This window comes from Chamaea fasciata, unplaced genomic scaffold (assembly GCF_029207755.1).
Source record: "Chamaea fasciata isolate MVZ Bird 193981 ecotype frontalis unplaced genomic scaffold, bChaFas1.0.hap1 SCAF_15, whole genome shotgun sequence".
In the NCBI taxonomy this organism is placed as follows: Eukaryota; Metazoa; Chordata; class Aves; order Passeriformes; family Sylviidae; genus Chamaea; species Chamaea fasciata.
Genome location: NW_027094100.1, coordinates 5,999,622 through 6,021,415, shown reverse-complemented (window position 1 = coordinate 6,021,415; position 21,794 = coordinate 5,999,622). Strand labels below are relative to the sequence as shown.

Below are 21,794 nucleotides of genomic sequence, written 5' to 3'. Positions count from 1 at the left end.
GTTCAATTTCAGATTTATGTTTAGTAAATGTTCTAATGTTTTAAAAGCTAAACCCAAGAGATCTCAGGATTATGCTACAGGAAAGCATTTATGTGAAAACACAATTTTTCTTAGCTTTTATTTTCCTCTTCTTTTTTTTCTTTTTTTTTTCCCCATTGCTGTGAGCATTCTGCAGGAAGAGTTTTTGTCCTTAGCTTAATAATATTTAATATACCATAATGTCACTAATTTGCCTAGGCTTTTAATGAGGCTGTTCTGAAAAGCTCTATTCCTTTATTCCAGCATTTTCTTAATGAAATGAACTTTGTTCTCATCCCTTTGTCTTTGCTGGGGTCTGCTGTTCTGCTGTTCTTGAGCTTTTCAGGCTATTTGATAAGCTGCAATATAGACACTGCCAGATGAAATGTATGCTGCATTATCACCTCCAATTAAGCAGCTGGGCTAAGTGACCTCACCAGGGAACAGGAGTCTCTTCAGATCACTCAACATAGTGTTGCTACTCCCTTCTGCTTTAAATTTTCATTTCTTGGGCTGAATCTGGCAATATAGGGACTTTATACGGGACAGAAATACTGCCATTGGTAATCCCGGCCACACTGAGGAAACCCACGCTAAGTCACAGCTGCTTCTCCAGGGAATCCAGGCAACCAGAATATCCCAGAGCCCCCAGACACTCAGAGGAGCCTGCTCCAGACAGACCCCATGTCGTGATGCTTTCCCTGGGAAGAAGAAGGGCAGCCAAAGTGCAGCATCAAAGACAAGTATGTCTAAATCCTATGCTGACCCTAAATAATTCATCCAGCTGGGTAACCAGAGGTGAGGTGCTGTGGGAGCCGTGCTCAGCTCTGGGGCAGACTCCTGCCTTTTGCTGAGAGGAAGGAACCTTTTATAGCCGCCTGAGGATCAGGAATGTACACCTCCAGTGTGACCTTGAGCGTGCCTTAGCAAATATCTGAATTGCTTTGGGCTAAGAACTCTCAGGGCTGTGCTGTGTGTGCTCCCACCTGGGGCAGCCCCTGAACGCACCCTGAGCTTTGCTCTCCTGTCCTCGGGTGTTGTATTTCTCTGGGGAATGGTTTTTCCCCCCAAGACCCCTAATGCCTGTAACCATATGGTTTGACCTTTCCTTCCTTTTCTCACCTAATTGGCTGAGTGCCAGCCATCCTCCCTGAGTGAGAGACTAGATAAGACCCCTGTACTTCCTTGTTCTTGCTCTTGCCCCCTGGAACCCTTCGAGAATAAATGCCTTGGAATAATCCGGGGGTAAGAGCCTCTTTTGGAATCTTTTGTCCTGTTCCTCTGAGATTTCCCTCCAAAGCCTCTCAAGAAACCGAGCTAGTCCCAGGGGGGCTGCGGGGGGATATTTACACTCGGGGATGGCAGCACTGCCATCTGACCCCACATCTGATCCCTCTCCCACAGCCTGCAGCTTCCCTTCTTTAATACTAACAGGGAGTTTAAATATTCCAGGGATATTTTTTTTTTTGGTAAAATTTATAAAATGCCAGTTCAAGTACCATTCACGTTGAAAAGCTGCCTCATCAAGGTTTCTTGGACTAGACACAACAGTATAACAAACATTGGTAATTAATAATTAAGCTTAATTGAGAAAAAGTCCTCCCCTGTGTTATCTTTCATCAGGATGATGTGTTATTAGTTTATAGACATATTTTTTAGCTGAGGACTTTTTTTGGCAGCAATTTGGCCTTCACAATGATAGACTTTGCTGTATGTAAAGCCTCAGAAAAATAGTAGTTTTGAGAGAGGTTTGACAGTGAATGAATCTGATTTAGAGAGGAGTTTCCTTTGCAGTGAAATAGAAAAATAGTGCCATCTCTTGGTCTGAGCAGCTCTGCCAGCATCATGGCTGAGAGTCAAGAGCCCAAAACCACTGGCCACATCAACAGCTGGATTTAGCTCTGGTTATGGCTGTCTCTGAAATTCTTATTTTTTCTTAAAACCACAATAAATTCTGGATTTAGTACATATGCAAAGGAAAGAATGTTTATCCCAGAGGTCAGGGCTCTGCTATTTGTTGTCCCTGTCATGCTCAGCTGTATCCATACTTACACCTCATACTTGCAGTTTTGCCCTGGGGTCTCATTTAACTGAGATTCCAGCTGTAAACCAAAAGTGCAGATGCCATCAGCACTCTTGCCCCTCCTTCCTCCATGCCAGGAAACAGCTTTGGGGGATTTAAAACTGCTGATTTCCAGCCTCGGTTTGACAAATTGCCAGGATTAATTCTAGTGCAGGGCTCTGAAAATCAGGAGAGAGAATTTGAGCCTCAGCTAGTTCTATATTCAATTGTAGACTGATTAAGGATAGTACTAGCTCAATAATCAACTGCATAAAAGGGTTACATTCCCCCACACAACATGCCACACCAGGGTATTTTGCATTCCTCTCATAAGGATGAATGTAGCTTTTAATCAGTATTTTTGTCTATACATCACCTTTTCCTTTCTGATCTCACAAATGAGAATTCTCTGATGCTTTTCCCTTTATTCTACAAAACTGACTTACTGGAACAATTTGGTAAATGTTTCACTGTGTTGAGAAAAGGACCCACCTTGCAGCTCTTTCTCCAGAATAGAATGAACATTATTCTATACCATTGCACCTCAAAATGTTATTTTTCCTTCCTAGGGCCATAGAGAAAACAATATTCTTGTTTTGTTCCAAATATCTGAAGTTATTTGATACAGAAAATATCATCCATGAGCCAGGACCCGGACATGTCCTGCAATTAAGATCTCGAGTTATTGACTTTCCATTGACATCAGGAAGTCTATTAAATGCTGCCGTGGGCAATGTGTATTTGACATTGTACAGGTGCACAACACGCTGGCAAAGCATCCAAAGGAATGACAAAACCCCACAGAGCTGCACAAACCCCCTCGGGCTACGAGAACAGGACAAGGCTACATCTTGATTAGTCAGCAAAGGCTGCTGATGGCAGGGATGGGGAAAACCTTTGTTCACAGGCAAATGACATCCATGAAAAGGCTGCAAGATGTCAAACAAATACATATGTGTTGAATTATGGAGATAAACATTTAGATAGAGCTTGAAGACAAAACAACAAGGACACAAGTCAACGTGTATTCAGTAGAGTAATTTCTACTGCTAAGATCAGTAGAGACGCTCACATTCCATGGGGAAAACAGACTTGTTCCATCACAATTTCACTACCCAAACTTCCCTTTTAATGCAGTCTTTTATTAGGCTGTTTCTTCAGGCATCAGGGTTAGTTTGCCTTTTTGGTCGAGTGTTTTCTTTTTCCTTTTACACGGATAAGCCCAAACAGGGAGTTTCCTCTGACCTTGGAGACATTACAAGTAGCTTAGCAATCATCTCGGATTTTATTCAGGCTTTAAAAGTGAGCAGGAGTGTTTGCACAGACTTCACTGGGATTCAGAGCCAGCTTCCAAAATGTTTTTCCTATAAAGACTCTAATGACATCGTGCTGGTTTTACTACTGCTACACTAAACCTTCTCACAAGTGACACCAAACTTTCCTGCCTGTAATGACTGTCATCTGCCAGCTCTACTCAATGCCTGATGATCTTAAGCTTAACTTTCACTTCCCAGCAATTAGCAAAAGCAATATTAAAATTCCTCCCTAGGCGTTTGCTTCCCAAAGACAAAAAATTGATGCTTTAAAACCACAGATAGCTTATAAAAGAACAACAGCAATCAGAGTAACCAAAATGCAAAAGGAAGGGGAGGAACCCCAGGCTGCAACAATAATTTAACCATTCCAGGTACAGCAGTTTTATTTGTTCTTTGAAGAGAATATGTTCAAATTTTCCATTTCTTTAAATATCTTTCAGAAGAAGCAGCATTTAAGAACCATCTACACTGAATTAAATGCAATACCTGGAATAAAATCATGCAGAGCACCCCTGTAAGCTCTACATCAGCTTTGTGCCACGGGATCTTTGTGCTTGATTAACCACATGTATGGATTTCAGGAGCATGAGCAAAAATGGTGTTTCTCCTGAGGCATGAATAAAATCCCAGACAGAGATTAAAAAGTATTCTGTTGCATAGCAAATATTATCAGCCTAAGTGGAAAAGGAGTTTCCTGTGGATCCTGGCCATAAGGCAAACAAATTCCCTGCTGCCCACAACAGATACTGCAATGTACAAGGATTGCATCCTCTATCCAGGGCTTCTTCCTCTGGGAGTTTAGGAATCTCAATTGCTTGGGACTGGAAGTTTCCCTGCCCATGGCAGGTGGTTGGAACTTGGTGACCTGTGAGGTCCCTTCCAACCCAAACCATTCTATATTCCTGTCCCTCCCCTAGCTCTTGGATGGGCAAAGCGAACAGATATGGCACTTTGGTGGAAACAGGTCCCAGCTCCCATGTCCGTTCCCCAGCAGCTGGCAAGTCCAAGTGCTCAGAATTTTCTTTTCATCTTTCAGAGAGGCCACACATTCTTCCACAGCACTTTATATTCACACTTATAGCTCTGACACAGTGATGGAGCTCTGCAATTCAGGCCCTGATGTTCTTCGATCCCTTGCAATACACAAAACAGTGGTGTTGGGCTTAATGCTATTTCCAAGTGCTCGAGCTGCCTGTCACTGAGTTATTGATCTGAAGAATTCAAGCTGGCCACATATTATTTGCCCAGTGAAAAGCCTGGCTGGCTATTGACACTCCCCACATGCAGTCCCGGCAGCCAGCAGTGACAGGGCAGGAACCCCTGCCCAGCACACAGCTGCTCACAGGGCAGAACCAACCCAAAACCAAAGCCAGTGGCAGCACCACAGGCAGACCTGGGTTAACAGGCACCGTGGGGTGTCCTCTGCAGTCACTTTGCTTGTTTGACAGGACTAGATGAAACATGTAATGACACCATGACATTCATGTTTGCATTACTTGTGTAAACACCTGTAAAACCACTGGCACACAAACCACAGCACTGAACTTCTTGATCTGCCAGTTCAGCCATCTGTGAAATGATGATTCAGATTTAAAAAACCAATTAACCTAGCACATTTCTAGTCCTCCCCACCTTTGCTGGTCAGCAGTGGGTTCTCCAGTAAAGTCAGTGCCCCTCGTGGATTGGCATGGTGCCACACAGCATTCCCTTCCCATGGAATAATAAATCCTGCAAATAAAACACACCCCAGAGCTCCGGGGCTGTGCTGCATGTTTAATGCCCCATGAGGGTCCAGCTCACATCTTCCAGGGTGCCATTCATGCATTCAAACAACCCAAGGCACCCAAGAGCAGATGCCAACGCTGCCATCCCTATTTCCAGGGCTCTCATCAGCACAGGACAACTCCCTCTGGCCACAGGTGACATTTCCATGTGGCAGGAAAGGGCACAGGTAACAGAAGCATCAGTTGCTTTGATATCCCAGAAGAGTTTTTTCTAGGTAAAACACTGTCACGCTTCCTGCAAGGGCCATCTCCCTCTGGAGATGAGTTTTGCCATGTAGCAGCATCCCGCTGAACAACGAAATACAGTTCTGCTGCTCCAAACACACTGTCCCCAGGGTCATCACTCCGTGGAGTTGTTCAGCCCAAGTTTACATAAATGAGTTTGAATTTATAATGAACTTGATGGTGCCTAAATGATAGATATAAAAATAACCCAGTTATGCGACACTCTATTCTGATCCTAAAACAGATGTTTGAGGATATAAAATTATGTTGTGAGCTTTGAAATTGCACATACAATTCCAACCTTCATCTTTATTGCTACTCCTAGTGTTAAATGCAACTATGTCTACACTGGAACTTCACTTTTTACCATATTTCTCCCTCTCTCCCAAACCAAGACTGACTTGCAGCACTGTGACACTGGTAATTATTCTCCTCCTCTGACAAACTCAGGGGAATGAACAGAAATCTTTGTGGAGCCCATTTAACATTTATCTTGTACAAACAACTTGGTTCTCCCTTTGTTTCCAGGAGTGTTGGCTCTCTCAGACAAGTAAAAGTCTTCAGGGCAGTACCTTGGGGAGAGGCATTGTGCTTTTCTGTTGATGGGCTGTGGGAATTCAGCATCGGGAACCAGCAGTTCAGTGCTGACAAGAGCCAAGGGCAGGTTAAATCAATATGGGTCTTCATTTCCTTCACAATTTTTTTTAAAAGAGTTCTTTTTATAGTTTGTGTTTTCAAGGTTCTCACAGCAACAAGAGCTGCTTTACATACCCTCCCCTCCACCAAAATGTCATCAGTTCATGTCATCACGTGCCTCCAGGACCTGGATCTTCAGGAAAGCTAAAAATACTGCAAATTCTGGGTCAAACCACAAGAGCTGATGCCACAGCCTAAAAGCTCATAGCACAACCACAACAGACTTGAAGTGCTCCTCCTGAATTAAGGTTGGATGAAGAAAAATGCATTTACTCCATCCTCAAAAGTGCAGAAATTCAACCCAGAGGGAAGAATGGTGCAGGGACAAGTTTTAGTCCTCCTGGTGCTTAGACATGGTCTCTCCAGCACATTTTACCCTCTTAATAATTGATGAGTGGCTGAAAGCACTGACTGACCCTGCCTGCAGAGCCCTCCGGGCAAGTCCCCACGCGGTGGGGACACCTCAGGCTGTGACCCTGCTGCTGCCAGTGCAGTTCTTGCCTTCTTCCTCACGGCAAAAAGAAAGCATGTTTCCCTAAGGGAGCATCTCCTGGGCAAGCAGTCTTCTGTGGAGGGAGAGAGAATTCATCTCTCTTTTCATATTTACTTTGGAGGGACAATTGTCAGCTTCTCCATGAGCAAATAACACATGGCACTACTGCAGTCTAACAAGCAATTGTTAACTCTTCCCAATAAAATCAGATTGGAACTGACACCAGAAGAAAATCAGAAAAAGCCTTGGCGGAGTACCCCCAGGGAATACACTCAAGTTTAGGTCAGCATTTGATGCATCGAGTGCAGCTTCAGAAGCCTTTGAGCACAGGGAATATGAAGCTCTGTCAAAGCAAGAAGCTTCCACCACTCCAACAGGGCCAGGTCTGACCCAAATGCTTGGACATGGAACGTGAGGATGGGAAATGATGCTGCACATGGGGTGCTGGGTTTCCACCACCTGGAAGGAGAAGGTGAAAGAGAAGCCCAAACTCCAAGTAACTCATTCAGTGGATTGCTCACTAATGACACTGCTTCTCCTCCATTTGATTTTACACAAGGAATTGCTGGCTGCAGTCAGGCCATCCTGGCACTACACCTCCCAACGCAATCCGAGAGCTACTTGCTGCCTTCCCACACTGTCTGAACAGCTGCTGATGCTTCTGCCATGGGAAGAAAAACTTCCCAGCCTCCCTCCAGCACAGTGGATGGAGAGCAGTGGAGAACAGGACCTGGCTTCCCCCAGGCAAGATAACCATTGTGGGTGAAAAGGGATCATCCAGGCACATGAAGGAGAAATTGGGACCAGACAGCCTTGGGAAGTCCTAAATGCCAAGGAACCTGCTAAGACCCGCGTCCTTCTGCACCACATGGCTCCACATCGTCCCTGCAGGCATCGCCAAGGGGCCCAGGGCAGCCCACGGCTGGAGAGCAGCCGGTGAGCCCGGAATGTCGCCAGTGCCACCCGCCAGGGCGCAGGGAAGGGGCTGAGTGACGGGCTCTGCAGCGCCAGCGTGCACAGCCCCTGCGGAGCCGGCACAGCGCCCACGAAACCAGAGGCAATGCTGGCCTCTTGTGGCGGCTCTGGTCCTTTTCCTTCTTTAAAAAGCCCTTACCACGTCCCAGAAACTGCTGGAATTCAAAGGTTCCCGGGAGCACAACCAGGCTGCTTTTGAGCAAGGTGGGGCTGGACAGGGCTGGTGGAAGGCATCCTTGCCCATGGCAGAGGGTTGGAACTGGGTGAGGGGTAAGCTCCCTTCCCACCCAAACGATTCCGTGATTCTAGAACTGAAAAGTCCCACCGGGGCGAGTAAGATGGACCTGCAGCAGAGGAGCAGCCATATCCCCATGGACAGCACAGGCAAAGGGGCTGCACAGGGAGGGAGGAAAACGCCACTTGCACTGGGGGAGCAAAGGACGAGCTGCAGACTCTGCTTACCAGCAAAGAACCCATTACACAAGCTGCCCCTGAAAGTCCCTGAAAAAAAAAAAAAAGTCCTTTCCCATGAAATTCCCACAGAGCTTAGCTTTTGTATGATCAGTACAGAAATGGAGGGAAAATGTAGAAGCCAGGAGTGGCCGTGCCAGCTAGGACAGGGGGGCCCAGCACAGCTCCTGCTCCCCTTGCCCGTCCCACCTTCAGCACCACACTGGGGTGGCTGGGAGCCACAGGCCCTCTGCAAAAATAAGTGGGGGGGAAAGGACGGACTTTCAGCTTTGTGGCTGCACCCTCAGTGCCAGCACACGCCTCCATCTGTATGTGCTGCACAGGGCTGTAGGCCGGGGAGGCACCACACGCTGCCCAAAGGGCCGCAGGCTGTCCCTGATCTCTCTGAGCTGATGCTGGGGCAGCAGCCACAAGACCTGGGGAGAGGAAAGCTCATAGAATTACAGATTGGTTTGGCTGGTAAGGGACCTTTCAAGGTCATCTCGTCCAAGCTCCCACTCCTGCCATGGGCAGGGGGACCTTCCACCCTCTGGACTGCTCCAAGCCCTGCCCTATCTAGCCTTGAACAGTCCCATGGATGGGCCAGCCACAGCTGCTCTGGGCAACCTCTGCCAGGGCCTCAACACCATCACAGGCAAGAATTTCTTCAGAAAATCGAAACCAATCCTGCCCTCCTTCAGATTAAAGCCATTCCCCCTTGTCCAGAGTCGCTCTCCAGCTTTCCTGGAGTGCTTTAATGCACTGAAAGGGGCTCTAAGGTCTCCACAGATCCTTTTCTTCAGTCTGAACAACTCCACTCGCCTGAGCCTGTTTTCACAGAAAATGTGCTCCAGCCCTCTGAACATCACTGTCTGTATTGTCCTCACTGTCTTCATTGTGAAGACACAACAAAATCACTCAGTGGTGGCTCCTCTTTGATCCCAGGATGAGCATCACTGCCACCAGACTCTCCCCAGCTCTGTACCACCTGAGCTCCACCCTCTACTGGCTGCCAGAAAACAGCTGCTGAAAACAATTAATACATGTTGATTGTTTATTGGTTCCAACATATTAATAGATTGGATAATAAACGGTACTTTTAAACATTCTCTTAACCAAAAATATAACAAATATTTACAATCACTCAGTAAAAATACAAAAAGCATACAGAGGCACTGTCTTTCTAAAAGACATAAGTGTAAGAGGTATCAAAAAATAGAAGACAAACATTGCTTGTTACAGAATACTTTACAATCACTGACTTGTGCAGTACAATTGCTATTGGAATATCATTACATCTGTGCAGTTTTGCCAATATGCTCACATATTTAGAATTTAATTAATACCAAGCTAAACTGCATTCCAGGTATATCAGAAATAAAGATAAAACAATAAAAAGCACAACAGAAGCAAAAGCTGGGTTGGGAATTCAAGATAGATTACCCTCTATACAAGCATTCTAAAATATAATGTGTAAAGCTTTTCTAAAGAGAGAGTATCCCTTTTTTTTCTTTTTGCAAAGGCAGTGGTAAGTTTATCCTTCAAAAATTCTAAGGTTTTATAAAAACTTAAATGATGGGGTTGTATTTCCACTGTTGCCTGCAGTAAAATTACTTGGGATGTGATGAAAGAGGTTTTGGAACATCCCCGATGCCCCACAGGCCCCTCTGCAAGTGGCATCACTGGTAGGTTCAGCCCTTGGGGACACCCTGTGCCTCCGGCAGGTGCAGACAGCCCCAGTGCACCCCATCCCCAGCAATGGGCTCTGAGCACCTCCCCGTGAAGTGTCACTCACCTGGCACCACAGAACCTGCTGAGCCCAAAGGGCCCCATCAGGATCATCGAGTCCAACTCCTGGCCCTGCACAAAACCATCTCCAGCAATCCCACCGTGTGCCCGAGAGCCTTGTCCAAACGCTTCCTGAGCTCAGCCAGCCTGGTGTTGTGACCACTGCCCTGGGGAGCTGTTCCAGTGCCCAGCCACCCTCTGAGTGAAGAACCTTTTCCTAATGCTCAACCTAAATCTCCCCTGACGGAGCTTCAGGCCACTGCCTCGTGACCTGGCACTGGTCATGAGAGTGAAGAGATCAGTGCTGCCCCTCAGGAAGATGTAATTTGCAATGAAGTCTCTCTCCCCTCAATCTTCTCTTCTCCGGGCTGAAGAGACCAAGTGCCCTCAGCCACTCCTCATAAGGCTTCCCCCCTCCAGACCCTTCCCCATCCTCGTGGCCTCCTTTGGATGCTCTCTAACAGCATCATATATTTTTCATATCATGGTGCCCAAAAATCACATACAGGACTCGAGGTGAGGCCACACCTACGAACTTCTGTGAGTAAAGGCAAAAGGAAGGAGCCAGGAAAGCCCCACACTGTTGGCAAACACTCAAAATCTGTCCACATTGTGAAAACATGAACAGCAAACACCCACAGCTGTCGTCTTTCCATTCTTCTGTGTACTTTGGGAGAAGATGCTCAGAGGCTCAGTGATCTCATTTTCCCCTTCCTGCAACAGGAGAGGCCAATTCCGTTTTACCGAACTACACTGCCTTCTCAGGAATTGTTTGAAAGTTTAAGATTTGTAACAAAACACTGTGTGCTTAAATCATAGAAATCTGAAATGCATCGTTCACCAACAAGTCAGGAGCAAACAACGAGCAGGAAGTGAGAAAACCCAGGAATGGCAGTGGAAGAACATGACACGAGGCACCTTAACTGATTATCAGCATCAGAGCCCGAGTCAGAAGAATCTAGCAGAGGTACAATCAGGGATCTGTGGTCCAGAAGACATAACTTCAACAAAGCAGTGTACAACAGGTACTAACCACCATATTGCTTCTTGTCTGAATTACCAAAAAAAGGGATAATGTCTCTTCAAACCCACACCAGACACTCTACATTTGGCTATTGGCCCCAATCAATGTGATCGGTTGAGTAAAAACAAACAAACAAACAAAAACCCCAGCAAGGAGCAGCAGAGAAGCCACACTGTGCGAGGCAGGAGTAGCAGGAGTAGCTCATCTGTCGTCATTTATGCATGATTTATGTACACCAGCTGTGATGGCTATTAGGAAAACATGATTAGTGAGACTTTCGCTCATTCCAGAACTTTTCAGTGTCTGTCAAGCCCTCTGGAACCGATGGATGCTGTGGATGTGCAAACACCATCAAACACCATGTTTGGATGGGTAATTTATTCATCTGCTCTTGCTGACTGCCAGGAGACCCCAACCCTGCTCCCCCCCCCAGGGGCTTCCCTGCATCCTCAAAGGCAGCACTACTGGGTTTTGGGGTAAAAGAGAGCCACTTTAGTAACCCCCCATCCCCTATACTTTTGTTCAACAGGCTGGAATAAACTACAGCTTCCCCCCCAAGGCCAAGGAACTGTAGGGTTTCATTCACCTGGCACAACACAGACCATTTCTGATGGAACACAAAGCCTGTTGTTTCCATGTAGAAGTTAACAAGCAACTACAGCTGACAGTGGGATGGCAGGACCTGGATTTACATCCCACAGGAAAATCAGTTCAAGAGTTCTATTATCAACACTGCACGTGCTGAAAACACTCACTCTGCCCTGCACAGCTTTGACACATTAATCTTTAGTCATTAAGGCCCTTGCAGGTTCATTGTAAGCATTAAGGCCTTGAGAAAGCAAAATGCATTTATTATGCCATACCTCAAGTGGATTTTAATATATCTTTTCAACCACTTGCTTCTCTGATAACTTGCGCCAAAAAATCGTACAGCCAACCAGTGAGTTCTAAATTGGGCATCCTCTTCCTCAGCATCACTGTTCATTTAAGCTTCCCAATTTCAATCAGGACAGATACATTCCAGGCAATGTTGAACCTGGAACTGCTCTGAAGGCAGACACAGCCTGGGTCATTCACATCCACCTGGCTTCATCAGCCCCTAGCTACTATGGAGAAAGCACATCAAAGGCTTTGGGTTGTTTTTGGTACTTGTGGCATTTTCCAAAAATGGTCCATTCCCCTTGCACCCCTGCACACATTTAGGTTAAAAAAAAAACCCTTAAAGCTCTTCACAACTATGGATATAGAAATCAGTTTTGAGGCACTGTAAAAATGACAAACATCATCTTTCTAGCTTAGGCTGTAAACATCACAACAAAGATTTACAATTGAATGTTTAAATACATATTCACACATTCATGTCTGATTTTAACACTAGAATGGGGTGTCACGTATGGAAGGAAGGAAGGAAAGGAAGAAAGGAACAAAAAGAATGAAAAGAAGGAAAAAGAAAAGAACCTGCAGGCCATTTCCAGTTCTACCCCTCCGCACTCTGGCTGGCTAAAAGTAAAATCAAAGAAGCCATTCTTTTGACCATAGTAAAACTAGAGGATCATGGGTTAATACTGGCTGGCTGTAAGTCAAAACTCTCATTGACATCAACAACACCAGGATTGTTAACTACGATTTAAAAAAAATGGTTTGAGATCATCTGTATTTCCCAGATGAACACCACAGGGTTTTTTAACCCATCATAAAATGCATTATGCTCTTCTGTAAGCACTGTGCCATTTATTATTCAGTTCCACAAATTTTATGTGAAATACAGGTGATCTATAATTCATTTATTTTTTTTTCAAAGATAACCTTTGCACTTAAACCCTGTGCAACTCTGGGAAAAAGCCAGAACACGTGGGATGATCTTAAAAACCACAACACACAACTGAGTTTAGAGTTTTAGAACATGCTTTGCATGTTGAACTCTGCAGGGCAAAACCTGTTAAAACTCTTGGGAAAGCTCCAGATCTCCCCAAATGCTCCCCCATAAGCTACAGCTTCTACATTTCCAACATTCCTTAACACGGGAGGAGAGCACCAACCATTGCCTTAGTTAGCTGGCAGCTAAAAAAATTTCTAAAAATCCTTTGACAGGAGGTTTCTGCTGTGTCCATGTGGGAGGGGAGCAGCAGGAGTGCCGGCTTGACAGACGCTGCTCTGCAGGGCACTGGGCTCTATTCATATTAAATCTAAACCCACTCTAAAATCTATAAATTTCTGCACCCGTTTCTACTTTTCTGTGTTTATTTCGAGAGCACAACAGTTGATGTGTAGCTAATTTGCTGTCACATTGACTAAACATTTATATTAGCCAACCAGAGCACTCCCAACGCACATAAAGGAAACTCCCATTTAAAAATATTAAATTAATAAATTATTTTCAGATACTTCAGCAACATCCTTCGCTTTTGCTGACACTTTGATATAACTTTTTTTTTTGAAGTTCATAAAATAACACTCTCAGACTTCTAACGGTCATGTAGAAAATAACAACAATGGAAACTACCAAAGGATTACATGGTATCATACAGAAAAATGCTCCCAAGTTTCAAGTGGTGGTGACAACTGGTCCTCCCCAACGCATGAAGCTCGGTCCATCTCTGGGTACCCATGCTGGTATCCAGGCAATCAGCACATTCCTTGAACAGGATTTTCTATTTCATAGGCAGAAATAGCTTCTTAGGTGGTGGTGGCAGAGTGAAGGACGGTGTGAAGAGGTGATCCAACCCGTTCCATCTCATCTGTGACAGAGGCAAGGTCTGAGGTCAGTAGCAGCAAGTTGTCAGCAGTCGCTAACAGAACCATGAGACCTTCTCCCATGTCCCTTGTGTTGTGAGTGGTTTATATAAATAGCCCAAGGGTTAAACTGCCGAAACTTGTTCATCTTCTGCAAAACAAGAAAAAGAAATAGGTTATTCCACCAGTCCCCACCTCAGGCACGTAGGGCACAGAGCAGCACCCAGTGAGGTGATCAGAGTGAGTCTATGACAACTTCACCCCTACAGCAGCATGTTTTCACTGTCTTTATCATCACTTCACACTCCACATCACCATTTTTCAGATCCTCAGGCAATCACAGAATGGTTTGGGTTGGAAGGGATCTTATAAAGCATCTCGTTCCAACTCCATGCCAGAGGCAGGGACACCATCCAGGCTGCTCCAAGCCCCATCCAGCCTGGACTTGTGCACTTCCAGGGATGGGGCAGCCACAGCTTCAGCAGTCTGAGGTATGATGGTCATACGATAAAGACATATTGCAAAACAGAATATCCCAGATCTTCCAAAAATTATCAGCATGCAGCTCCCAGTATGCCAAAAGCCATGGATTTGGGAAAAAAGCCAGCAAATTTCCATGCAGTGAGCATTTTATACCAAATAAAATTAACCAAGCACTTCAAAAATAGTAAAATAGGTGCCTCTAAAAGTGTACAGTTAAATTTAGCTAAGAAAAAATTTGATTAAAAATGTTTGAAGCAATGACTTTCTTATTTTTACATCAAAAGCACAACAGAAATAATGCCAAGCAATTTTATGTTTACTCTATGTTTGAACTGCACTACTAATATATATGTTAACTACTGCTTACACATTTTAAAGGGCCAAGATACAATCGCTTTGCATCAGAAATTGTTTAAACCTAAATACAGGCTCATTTTAAATCAAACTTAAAGGGAAGGAAATAATCACAACATTCTAATAAAAAAACTAGCTCACCAGCAAAAGGTAAAGAAGATCACATCAATGCACAGAAATTTAAAGCAAATCAGCAGATAAACAATTAAGTAGAAATTCCCCTGACCCGAAGTTAGCTTTGACACAATATAAGAGCAGTCTGTATCAGAAAATCCTCTCACATTTTGGTCACCCCATAAATGCCATGCTTGGCAGCACTGGCTGTTGCTTCAAACAAGATTATGAAAAAATGAACTGGAAGAGACACTGTCAGGCCAAGTTAGGCGGAGAACACAGGTTTCATCAAATATACTCTCCAGAAGAACAGAAGTTCACTATCATTTTGTTCAATATTTTGAAACTCAATCTCCAAAAATATCTGCTGAGGCATAAGGCAGCTCAATTGCAGCACACCTGAATACAAATGAAATACGTTCATCAAATCCAAATCACTCATTTTAGACCATTATCCTGATGCCAGCCAAACCACTGGGACACCAGTTAACCAACCCAGGGAGGCCAGAGGTTTCCCACATGTAGCCTGTCAGTGTCCCATCACTCTTTAAGAGGGGACAGATTCTAAAGGAAAAAAAAACCCACCAAAAACCAGTATCTACATGCTCTTAAGTGTCTCAGCTGTACTTTAGGAGATCTTATATGTATCTTTTTGTATATTTATTTGTTTACATATACTTTGAGTTTGTTTGGTGCCAACATGCTTTCTCTAAGGGGAAGGCATTCTTCTTTGCTTTCAACGTGTATGAACATGCACAGAGTTATGCATGACATACACTGCCACGCATGTGCATACAGCCACACAAACACAACTGTGTGCTTCAGAGATTAACCCGCTTTTAATCTCCAAGAATGACCCAAGAGAAAGACCAGAACATCGCTGTGAAGTGCACCCTGCACAGCCCCACTCCCCAGCCAGGTGTTCACCTACCATCCTCTTCACTATCTGCGTCAGGCAAGTCTGCTACCCTGGGGCTGGACGGCTGCCGGCCGTGCCACTGGGGCATCCTCGAGGAGACACAGGCCACCGCGTCGCTACCGAGAGCAGCTGGTGGAAGTCTAGAGAGGTCACTGTGCAGCATCTTTGACCTCTGCACTGCCACACTATAGTCTGGAGGTTTGAGGTGTGGGTGGTGGGGCGATCCTTCTTTAATGTCCGCTAAAGAAATCCCCATATATCCCGGAGGGGTGGGCGGTGGCTCCCTATACCTATCGTCCTTCTTAGGTGAGGTGACACAGTACACTGGGCACAAGAAATAAGCAATGGAAATGTTAAAGAAGAAAAAGAAAGGAAACAAAACGTTAAAAAATCATGAAATGTTACAATGGCAAAACAGAAACTGATAACAAAACGCAAATGCAGAAACACTGGTTATAATGACAGCAGCAGGTATTTATGCCTTCATTTCTGCTTTCTATTTGTTTTAAGAAGTCAGAGTAGCAAAAGAATCCATGAACTCCTTAGGTGAGATGTCAATTGAGTGGAAAGAGGACTCTAAGCTTGTCTGCATTCAGACTGTAATTAACACCCTTTATTACAGTCCCTGCTCCTGTGGCCCTGCTGCACCAGGGGATGCTCTGGAGCTCTCTGGCAGGATGGAGAACCAGCACAGCCAAGTCTGATGCCACTGTTACAGGCTGGGAAACTGCAACAGAAGGAATTAAGGCAACCAGCCCAGAGTTACTTTGCACAGCACGCTGGTGTTTGACTGCAAGAACTGCTGGTTGACTTCTAACATCCATTTCATCACCCAAAAGAGGTCAGTCGCTTAACATAAATTCATTAGAACAAAGTAACACCATATCAACTGATGTGTATAAAGACATGAAACCATCTGGCTACGCCATAGGAAGAAAAAAATAGCATCACTTAAAATTGATCCTACAAGGCAGACTGTGTATTGAGCCTGCATTAATTATTTTACATCTTCACAGAGTGAATAATGGCTTATCACACCCATACTTTTGATTTCTTACTTTTTCCCCTTGGTTTTTGTTTTGTTTTCTTTTATACCCTTGCCTTAAACTATGCTCTCTGTTTACAAGTGCGAAAAAACCAGGAACAGTTATAGGAACAGCCCTTGGAAGGGCTGCAATACACCTTGTGCAGTCAAGAAAAGGCTACAATCAATATTATTTATTTGCAGTGTCCATGCCTCATAATTCATATTCTCCCTTTCTGCCCTGTTCAACAGTAGTTCAAGTCACAGAGGCTCTCAACCCAAAATTTAACTCTTCTTAGGTTGCCTCCCCTCCCTCCCACCCCAGGTCTGGGGCTTATGTGCATGTTAAATTGGGCTTTTTTCCATGGACATGTTGCAACAGTAGAGTTTCAAAGCCAGGGTAATTTTTTCTAATCTCTTAGTTAGGTGAATTTGCATTCTTCCTGTGGATCCATTTTAAACAGTGCATGTTCATTAGCTTCATGTATTTCAGCAAATGTAACAGTTTCTTATCTTAGCAGAATGTGAACGGATCTAAAATAAAGGAGTATTTCTTATTGTGTTGTAGACTTGTGAGATTCTAGGTTTTGTTCACACTTGATGGCCTCATACTTGGGCTGACAGTAAAACAAACCAACCAAATTCAGTCAGTCTGGGGTTCAGCAGATACACGTGGGTACAGGCAGAAATTTGTACTATTGAATTACAGGATTTATTTTCATTTAACTAGCACTGAATGAGGTCTCTGTGAAAATATAGGGGAAGTGAAGAGGATCTGCCCTTCCCTGGAGGGATGGGGAAGGGCTGGGTCCTCACCTCACCTTCAGCCTTGGTTGGATTTGCAGGAGGAATCACGAGGGTGGGTACATTCTCCTTCAAAAGAGAAAGCTTCAGGCTCCCTAGAGCTAACCTTTAGTCTACTGTAGTATTGCAGGAATAATGTGTCCCTTTGACAAGTTCCAATTCATGGTATTTTACAAATGGTGAAATAAAGTGAAGATATCTCTGGCACACTGTGAGATGGTGAACAGCTAATGGATTTGCATTTGCAAACCTGTAATTATATCCACCCGTATCAGACCTTTCCTTGAGCAGCTCCAGCACACTGTGAATGCTCCTCACAGCTACAAAATGGAAAAAGAATTAAAAGGAAGGGAAAGTGCTGTCAGCAAAGACAGTGTGTACTGAACAGTTAATCTGCCATCTCCTAATACAGCTCAGATGCTCCTGAACAGCTCTGAAAGGCAGCAAGGGCAGAGCACAGGCACAGCCACGCAAGTTTTCTACAAGGCTCCACCACGATTTCTTTTCCAAAGGCAAGGAGGAACACAATCCTAGACCTCTGCCCTACGTGCAATGTTTATTCAGGCAATTACCTTTGATAACAAAGCCTTCCAGCAATCCACTCAGTAATTAAATTGCATTTCAGCTGCACCCTTGCCTCACAGTCTTAGAAAGCTTTGCATTCCATATTTTATCTTGTACTAACCCAGTTCCTTTAATTTTGGCTACTGAACTCCCTAGGATGGGGGGAGAACATCTTGCCTGATAGAACTATGCATATTTCAAAGAACACTTTTATTTTTTTTCTCCTTTCATAAGTAGCCAAACTGCAGCTGTATAATCAGATAAATGGCATCTCAAAATAGCAAAGACAGGAAAGGAATCTGCTTTGCCCTTGAGCTTTCAAAGCCCAAAGCCCTGTGGATGAAAGGTGCCCCAGCTCCAGAGAGGCAGGTGAGCTCCACACCACTCTGCAGTCATCCACTTCCCTCTGGGAAGTCTGCATTACAAGGAGTAAGGGATCACTGACCCTTGTCAGAACAACATCTACAGTGATGAGTGCACCTCCAAAATCATTCAAAAAAGCAAAATAGGATACCTCAGAAAAGAACTGCCTGACATTCTCCTGAAGAGTTTTCCTGCAGACCCATGAAGTGATGGGGAAGTGCACCCTTTTACTATCTTGATATTCCTAATGCAAAAGAAGGTGGCTTGAAAACACACTGTGTAGTGCTATGATTAAAACCACGTGTGAAGCTGAATTCAACATGACAGGCAGCCCCAGACCTGCTGATGTCATTTCTTAACAACTTAATATCAAAATGAAAACCAGATGTAGCAGCTTCCATGAGCTGTTGGCTTGGCTTACCTATCAGGCCTTTTTCTGTACTCGAAGTAACAGTTTTGTAAGTTGTATCAGCGCCTGGTTTAGAGTCCAAAACCTCCGTCTGCTCCGCTGTGGAGTTCTCCAGCCCCCGCCGCTTAATTGTCCCATAGTTTGTCTCGTAAGTGTCTGACAGGGAGCTGGAGGACGCCCAGCTCTGCCGAGACTGATCGAGCTCCACGCTGGCTTTCGACTGCCTGTTGGCTTTGGAAAAGGCTTCGGAATACAAATAACCCTCCTCGGAGTAACAGTTTGTGGGATCCACTTCAGCTATAGGTCCGTCCAGCTGGGTGTGACGGTAAGAACTGAGGAGATCCCAGCTCTTCTGGTTTGGGATATTCTGGAAATTGTCATGAGAACTACTTGAGCATGAAGTCCAGCTTCCCCGGCCGCTGTCTGCTGCCTCTACCATGATGTGCTCATGGGAGATCTCCTCGCTGCTCATGGAAGATGTGAATGCCATTCCTCTGATCAGAGCAGGCCTGGTGATGGACCAGCTACATCGGAAAACAACAGAAATTGGGAAAAAAACACTTGTCAGCTTTTACAGTAAGACCAACCCACTCAGAGCCAACACTGCGTTTTTAGCAGAAAGCTCAAGGCACAAGGCAGCACTGCTGACAGGAGACACTGTTACTCCCAAATCATTACTTCACCCAGCAGCAAGGAAGTTATTCCCAAGGGAATAACAAGTTTGCAACATGTATTTCCAGGCTGCACTCCAGATCCCTGAGTCTGGCCCACAGAAGCTCTTCTCCACCAATCATAGCAACAGTGCCTAACAGAAAGCAGAGGAGTAAATTGCCACTTACATTTAGTCTGCTACCACCTTTTTCTTTATATTTATAAACTAAAACAAAAATAAGTATTTAGAATAAAATCCAACCCCTTCACTGGCAGCAACATCAAGTTGTCTAGACAGAGTGGAAGTAGCAGAATTTCAAGAACATTTGGGAATATTAGGCGTAAGTAACATTTGTGGGAATAATATGGAGGGACAGATTCTGAAAAGCAAAGTCCAAAATCTCTTTTTGAAAGGAATGTCTGCTGAAAGCTCTAATCACTCTAAATGCATAATTAAGGGGGGGAAAAATAAAGCCAGGTTTATATGAATTTAGAATACACAAAGATAGGATTGCTAGACATTATTCAAGTCTCCCAGCTATTTCTGGGTGTGTTAACAAATGCATGGGCAGCACAACATTGAAATTCAACACCCTCCCTCAGCAGTTTACTGACATGTTGTGAAATCAAGGAATGTTTCTTAGGTAAGTGCAAGCAAGGGGTTTTCTTTCTTTCCTTTTCTATTTTGTAAATCCTAGGATAAAACCCACTTTTCTCCCTTGCAACCCACTGAAACTAAGGAATAAAGGAGCAACCACAAAACAAACTAAATGAGGATTGTGTCTTCTAGAAAGGGACTTACTTTCTTTAATGAAGCACATCTTTAAATTTCCATTTTATTCCTACGAAATAAACTGAATTACTCATTTCTTTCCACCCCTGGAAGTGTTCAAGGCCAGGCTGGATGGGGTTGGAAGCACCCTGATCCCTCAATAGGGGTTGGATCAAGATGATCTTTAAGGTCCATTGCAACCCAAAGCATTCTATGACTCCATGTGCCGGAAAAATCAGAAATGTAAGGAGCATCTCTCACTTAGCTGAATCCATGACAACTGAGGACCGACAATGCTATCCCAAGATATATTAGGAGATACTACATCCTATTGATTTAGTATCCAAGGTACTACAGGTAGTAAGAAAAATACAAAAACTTCCAGTTCAAAGCACCGTTTCAGCACAAATTCTCATTGCACCAAAGTAACAAGACCTCTTGTGTGGAAACTGTCAGACAGTGGCAGAAAGCTGCCAGTCTGCCTAAGCAACAAATGGTAATTAGAAAAATCCTTACAAATCACATTAGAGCATGTTAAGTGACTGGCACTGCTGACTCAGAGAGAATTGATCACATCCTGTTGTTCTTTTGCTGTCTCTCTCCGTGGCACTAATTTGCCAAGTGTCGTCCTGGCTTTTAACAAGCTCTCAGTCTCCTGCAAGAAATACCCAGCTAAACCCCACCGATGGGAACAAGCTGTTGTCTCCCCAAGTAATACTGTAAGCTTCTTATGGAAACAGGCTCACACACAGCAGCCAGTGCTGCAGCTTCCAGCAAAAGCTTAATAACCACAGTGGAGTGCACAACTGTGTCCTGGCCAAAGCTTCCTTACTGCTTCTGACACCAGCCCACCAAGCCCCACCAGAAGCAGCTGCACCTTACCCCGGACAGGGCTGGCTGTAGTCTGTCAGTGCCTGAGGATGCTCCTTCCTCTCTGCACCTCCTGAATCCACAATGAGGGACTGGGACAAACTCCTCTCGTCCTGCAGGGCTGCTGACATGGAGTCCACAGAGCAGTTGCTCACGATGCTGGACCGGGATGAAATCTCACTATGACTGGAGTCTGAGAAGTTGTCGGATTTAGTGGAGGGTATGAGGGCATAGCCTAAACACAGGAGAGGAGAGGAGAATGTCTTGATCAACACTGACACACATTACAGTGAGGATACTTAGAAGAAAACCAACCATACCCTGTTTGCATACAATCAGTCCACTGAGGATTTTAGGGTACTAAAGCTTTTAGCATCTATCAGCATCTAGCACTGCTTTATTAATGCCAGTCCAGGGACACCAATAATGCACCTGCAACTCCACTGCTGTCCAGAGCAGCAGCTTTAACCTGCACAACTAGAATCAGCAGCCAACTGCAAACCAGAATCAGCAGCCTACTGCATCCGTACTGGGTGGGCAGATCAGGTCTTTCCAATTCTGCAAGTGCTGACTCTGTCAGTATAAATGCACCACACTTCCCACCATCCCTCTGCCATACTGCCATGCAAGACTCAAAAAAAGACTCTGGCAGTGGAGGAGGAGATGCTGACTAAGGTAATAGACAGCTATTAGCACTCAGGGATTAGCCATATGATCCATTTCAGTTTTATTATCTGCTCCAAAACTAACAGAGAAGGCAGCAAAGGCAGGAAGCACAACCTTGGTAGGAGCTGGACCAGACTCCAGTGCTGCTCCCACAGAAGGGGAACAACTGAAGACCCCAGCAGATTCACAGCAAAATGTATAATGCTTTTTTTTTTTCCACTTGGCTTACCCTCAAAT

General features: G+C 44.6%; 1 protein-coding gene across 7 annotated transcripts in view; it reads right to left on the bottom strand.

Annotated features, from left to right (window-relative positions):
• Positions 1 to 9,059: 9,059 nt before the first annotated feature.
• RAPGEF6 (Rap guanine nucleotide exchange factor 6) overlaps positions 9,060 to 21,794 on the bottom strand; it is a 119,574-nt gene continuing 106,839 nt past the window's right edge. For 6 of the 7 annotated variants that reach the window (XM_066197044.1, XM_066197045.1, XM_066197047.1 and 3 more), the window contains 4 exons: positions 20,904 to 21,126; positions 18,611 to 19,122; positions 15,447 to 15,758; positions 9,060 to 13,715 (listed from right to left, as the gene is read on the bottom strand). In XM_066197044.1, coding sequence (XP_066053141.1) covers positions 13,690 to 13,715; positions 15,447 to 15,758; positions 18,611 to 19,122; positions 20,904 to 21,126 — 1,073 coding nt within the window. In that variant the 3' untranslated portion in view covers positions 9,060 to 13,689. The remainder of the gene's footprint in view (positions 13,716 to 15,446; positions 15,759 to 18,610; positions 19,123 to 20,903; positions 21,127 to 21,794) is intronic. The other variant, XM_066197050.1, reaches the window with a different exon arrangement.